Below are 5,456 nucleotides of genomic sequence, written 5' to 3' on the forward strand. Positions count from 1 at the left end.
TTCGTAGACCAAAATCATTATTTTAGTAAATCAAAATGTTTTATTAAAATATTAAGGTGACCCGATCACACCTTGAAAAAAGATTGGTGGCGACTCCATTTTCATTTCTTAAAGTCGATTCCCGTTTTTAAATAAAAATGGTTTCTAACACAAAGAATAAAATTAAATTTTTGTTTGAAATAAATCATTTCCTTTTCTTATCCAAATAAGAAATATTAAAATTCATTTCGTTTCCTTACCTTTATTCTAAATAAAAATTAAGTATATTTTTCTTTCTTTAATCTTTTTTTCTCTTTTAATAATATTTATCTGAACATGAGTTAATGTTAATTAGATTAAATATCAACTAATGTGTCAGTTTAGAGAATGAATTTAAATCTGTAAATAAAAATTGATATATAGATAAATAGAAGTGATTCTATAATCAATCCAATGTAGAAAAACATTGGTTAATGCGGGACCCCAAATAGGCAATCACCCCCAACCTTGTAAGATTACCATCATACTCGATTTTCGAAATCACTGGCCATCTCCATGAGACCCTTAGCACAAAAACTGCATACACATAGATGGAGCGAGGGCGTAGAGAGTAGAGCTGCAGCAGCCGCCAATGCGACTTCTCTTTTACCATTTAGATTAATTTTTAATAATTTAATCACCAAAATTGATTTTAATGAAGCCGGTTAAAAACGTAGGCAATGCATCTCATGGAGGACCCAATTAGCTACAGCAAACGAAATGCGATCTCTCTGCAACTTGTTTTATTTTTACTAAACACACCCAATTTCAAAGAAATTGTGACACCCCAAAACTTTCTTCCACTTTTCCATTAAATTTCATTCCTTCTTATAACAAAAGCAAAAGTCATCTATTCAACTTCAATTCCACCGAAGACCCGCTTCAAGAATTAGTAAAAGTAAAAGTTCCCGTCTCGCTCTTTACTTACCCCTTCAAACAAGCTAAAACCCAGAAAATTTTCGTACGTATAGAGGGTTTCAGGCAGATGCTATATATACAGATCTTTGATGAGTGTTTGCCTTGGATGTTTTTAAGTTGTTTGTAAGATTCTTTTAAGGTTTTTGAAGATGGGCAGTGAGGGAGGTGGCCAATCGTCTCATCCTCTAAGAATAACCGTCCGAGAACTTATCTGCCATGCGTGTTCTGGTGCCACTGCAGGTAAAGCCTTTTACTTTGCTGCTTTCTTTGATTTATTCTTTTAGGGTTTTCTGTTATCAGTTCTTGCGAAAGAATTAGAAACATCGTCGAACTTTATTATTATTATTGGTGAAATGAGGGTTTGTATGTTGATTCTTTGATTATGAATGTCAGCAAACTCAGTTGAAACTATGAGTGCCACTTTTAATTTGATTGAATTTTCGATTTATTGATGATCTTTGTTGGAAATTTTAAGGTGCAATTGCGGCCACCTTTGTGTGCCCTTTAGATGTAATCAAAACAAGGCTACAAGTACATGGACTCCCTACAGCTTCTAAAACTGGTGTTAGAGGTATTGTAGATCCTGAGCTTTTGAAACTGAGTTTTACTTTTGGGTGCATGGTTTAGCAGAAGGACTAGGATTGAAATTGTTGGAATTTTTTTCGTCAAGTATTTTCATAGGAGATCTTTGGAATGCAAAAATCTTGCTTTGTTAGGATACTCCACACCTATTATTTTGCATACATTGTGCTTTCTAGGCTATGGATCTTTTTCTATTAATGTCTGTCTACTCTGATAGATTCTGGTAATCTGAAGTGATGACCAGATTGAATGATAATTGTTGATAAATATAGTTTTAATAGATTTGTAACATTCTGAAGTTTGATTTTACGTATTATGTGAAATTGTTTATGCCTGTGTTAATGATGGACTGTTTTTATTGCTATCATTGATGATGGGCAACTCTTCTTCCTGCCTTTTTTCTTGTCTATACTCAGACAGTGTTATTATTACAAGTCTACAACATATAATAAAAACTGAAGGTTTGAAGGGGTTGTATCGTGGACTTTCACCAACAATAATTGCTCTTCTTCCAAACTGGGCGGTAAGTAACCTTTTCATTCCTAAAGCAATTAATTGGAAGCTACTTATTGGATTGTTGGGGTTCTTTTTTTTTTTTTTTTTTTCCCGTTATTGGTTTATGACTAAAATTTCTAGTTTCCCTTTGACCTTTTGATGTGCTAATGATCTATGTCAGATGGACTGATGATACAGTGTTGGTGCTTTATGGTTTTGGAAATTTTTTAAATTAATTTTTAGAACCAAGTGTCATACCTGTATGAATGGTGAAGTGTCCAAGAGGTGCCAGACATGGGTATGTTGGGATAAAAAATAAACTGAGGACTCCATGTCACAAACACACACACACACACATACACACACGATTGACTGATAAATGCTACTGCCTGGCCATCTTTTTGTGTGATTCCTTAACGTGCCGGCCTGAAAGGCAAACTTTATCCTTTTCCTCTTTGATCTCCCACGTCTATTTGAGGCTAATGTTTGAGCCAATCTTTGTAACTAAATTTCTTAATATCCCATGAAAAAATGATTGTGTGAGATTTGTAGCCAGTGTCTTTAACCTATCATTATATTTGAATAAGGAAAGTGGGTAATCTGCTACCATGTTCATAAACCATTAGCTTCTTGGAAAAATATTGATTCCAACTAGAAAGAAAAATACTTATTTGATGTAATTAGTCTTCTGAGAAGTAACTGAAACTCTCATTTCATATGCAGGTGTATTTTACAGTTTATGAGCAACTAAAAGGCCTACTCGCTTCACATGGTTGGTTCTTGTAATTTCATTAATAGTTCACGCTTGACATGTGCTCTGCCAAATCCAGCTTCAGTTGTTTTAGTTTCTAGTAAAGTTATACATTGTGATTTTGCAGATAATAACAGTGCACAGCTCACAATTGGGGAAAATATGGTAGCTGCTGCTGGTGCTGGGGCTGCCACAGCCATCGTAACAAATCCATTATGGGTTGTAAAGACAAGACTCCAAGTATGTATATTATTATGTATGGTGCATGATGTTTCTTCTAAATTATATCAGTGGTTTGCATCGCATTTGATTTCTCTTTGCTTAAATCATGATAATTCACCTCTAAGTCGTAATTACAATTAGTTATATGACCTTGATGTTGACGCATTCATACTCTTATAATTCAGATTTAAGTGGCTCTAGTTAGTACATAGCTTTGGTTATTGGTCTACATTCTTTTGTTACAACCAAATATGCTTCGATGTGTTGTAGTCTTCTGGAGATACCCCAAACCAATGTAGTGACTAGGGTTTGGAGGATCAAACTCCTTACCAATGCTTTGACATAAGCATGGTCAAGCAGGCATTTTTTTGAACCATAAAAGTAATCCTTTTCCTGCAAGTGGATGAGAGTGATCAGTTGTTATGATTTCATATCGGAGAATTTAACTTTCTTTCAAGTTTCAATGTTGAATGAAGCCTACTCTGATTTATTTTGCAAGTACATAGATTGTATCTGCAATAAAACCAAACTAGTAATTTATTTTCTATGATTTATGAAAGAGTGAAGACCGATCTGTTTTTGTGGTTTCTTTGTGAGTTAGGGCAATGTTATTTCACCTTTGCTTATTATAATCAGACATGATATACCATGTGATTATTTTAATATACCATTCACTTTATGGGATATGTAATGCATGTTGCTTTTGCTAGCCATCTTTACATAGTTGTAATTGAAGGATATAATGAGACGAACTGTGAGAATGTTGGCTGCATTCAATCATATAGAGGTTTTTAATCCTCGTAAGGATTTTTGGGAAGTTCTGGTATAATTGTGATGGTGCCCTTTAATAGTGCATGTTGGAATAATACATAACATGCAGTAGGCCAATTTCAGTTGGCCTGGTAGTACCTTGGCCATTGGAATATACTGTAGTCATCGAGAGTTTGGAGATCCAATTAATTTTGACTGCTAATTAGTTTAATATCAATAATGTACTGACACCACATGGAAACCAAGTTTGCAAAAGGGCTTATTGTTTTATATTTTTACGGTCTTAGGGCTTCATACTTAAGCTTGGTTTCCTGTTTTTGCGTCAATCCTCTAATTATTACTTTCTAGGATATGACAACAATGTTACATTTGCTTGTTGGGCTTATGTGATATTTGTTGAAGTTCCCTCGGATGGTTTAAAAGTTACAAATTTCTGTGCAAACCTTCCTTCTTACCCAATCAAAGTTCATAAAGTGTAAAATGAGAAAGATACCACAAAAATTAGAAATGCTTGGTTTCAGAGTAATGTATATAAGTGCTGTTGGCAGATAATTAATCTGAATATCATATTTATTAGATATCATTGTGAATTTATAATTCTGGTTGTTTTGTATGCATTCATTGTTATTCTTTTTCATTTTGGTCTTTGTTTAGACGCAGGGAATGAGGACCGGTGTGGTTCCCTATACTGGTGTACTTTCTGCTTTAAGAAGAATTGTACATGAAGAAGGCTTGCGAGGGCTGTACAGGTCAGTGATTGGGTTCCACTCTGTTTGGAATCATTTTCGAGCTTTCCATCAATTGCAATCTTAAAACAAATTTACATTTTCCATTTACCATTGGTGTCATAAAATTATTTTCATTTGATTTGAAACAGTGGAGTTTTGCCTTCCTTGGCTGGGATTAGTCATGTTGCAATTCAGTTTCCAGCATATGAAAAGATAAAATCATATATGGCAAAAAAGGGTAAATGAGTTCATTTTTTTATTTCTCTTTTATGTAAATTATTTCGTTGGTGGTCCTGATCATATTAATTTTTTGCAAATTTCTTTATTGTCAGGAAATACAACTGTTGATCGTCTAAGTCCGAGTGATGTTGCAATTGCGTCATCCATATCAAAAGTGCTTGCCTCTATTATGACTTACCCACATGAGGTGTGTTTTGGTTAGTTTTTGATATATGTGGTTTCATGGATCATGTTGGGCTTAGTTTGTGTTTGTATTATGATCAGGTAATTCGATCAAGGCTTCAAGAGCAAGGGCAGGCGAGGCACACCGAGGTCCAATATGCAGGGGTGGTTGATTGCATTAGAAAGGTATTCCGGAAGGAAGGTGTTTCTGGCTTTTACCGTGGGTGTGCAACCAATCTCCTGAGAACAACACCATCAGCTGTCATTACATTTACCAGTTACGAGATGATACACCGATTTCTGAACCAGGTATTACCTCCTGAAAGGAAGAAATCAGAGGCTGGGCCTAGGTCTGATGGCCATGTGAACAAGTCATGGCCAAATAAGAGAGCCAGTGCGGAAGAAAGTAAAATATCGCAAACTCACTCAAATAAGATTACACCTTAAAATCCCTGTTTGGTAGGGGAAGTCTTTACTGCTTTCTCCCCTGGAAGAAAATTTTTCATAAAAGAAATTGAAAGCTTGTTACTCAAATGTTAAAATTGAATAAAAGTGCTATACCTTTTGTC

At 34.8% G+C, this 5,456-nt stretch overlaps 1 protein-coding gene across 1 annotated transcript; it reads left to right on the forward strand.

Moving 5' to 3' along the window:
- Nucleotides 1-604: 604 nt before the first annotated feature.
- LOC105763116 (nicotinamide adenine dinucleotide transporter 1, chloroplastic) lies at nucleotides 605-5,456 on the forward strand. Its single transcript, XM_012581205.2, has 9 exons — nucleotides 605-1,176; nucleotides 1,412-1,507; nucleotides 1,935-2,041; nucleotides 2,737-2,785; nucleotides 2,892-3,004; nucleotides 4,412-4,506; nucleotides 4,635-4,723; nucleotides 4,818-4,912; nucleotides 4,990-5,456. Exons 1-9 carry the CDS (start codon nucleotides 1,086-1,088, stop codon nucleotides 5,332-5,334), a joined length of 1,080 nt encoding a protein of 359 aa, XP_012436659.1. The 5' UTR covers nucleotides 605-1,085; the 3' UTR covers nucleotides 5,335-5,456.

Source organism: Gossypium raimondii, chromosome 12, assembly GCF_025698545.1.
Source record: "Gossypium raimondii isolate GPD5lz chromosome 12, ASM2569854v1, whole genome shotgun sequence".
NCBI classification, from domain to species: Eukaryota; Viridiplantae; Streptophyta; class Magnoliopsida; order Malvales; family Malvaceae; genus Gossypium; species Gossypium raimondii.

What these genes read in the sequence shown, in the direction of transcription:
- LOC105763116 (XM_012581205.2), top strand. Translation starts at nt 1,086, where the DNA reads ATGGGCAGTGAGGGAGGTGGCCAATCGTCTCATCCTCTAAGAATAACC. An exon ending in TTCTAAAACTGGTGTTAGAG is followed by an intron (nt 1,508 to 1,934) that starts GTATTGTAGATC and finishes GTCTATACTCAG; the next exon opens with ACAGTGTTATTATTACAAGT. An exon ending in CTCTTCTTCCAAACTGGGCG is followed by an intron (nt 2,042 to 2,736) that starts GTAAGTAACCTT and finishes TTTCATATGCAG; the next exon opens with GTGTATTTTACAGTTTATGA.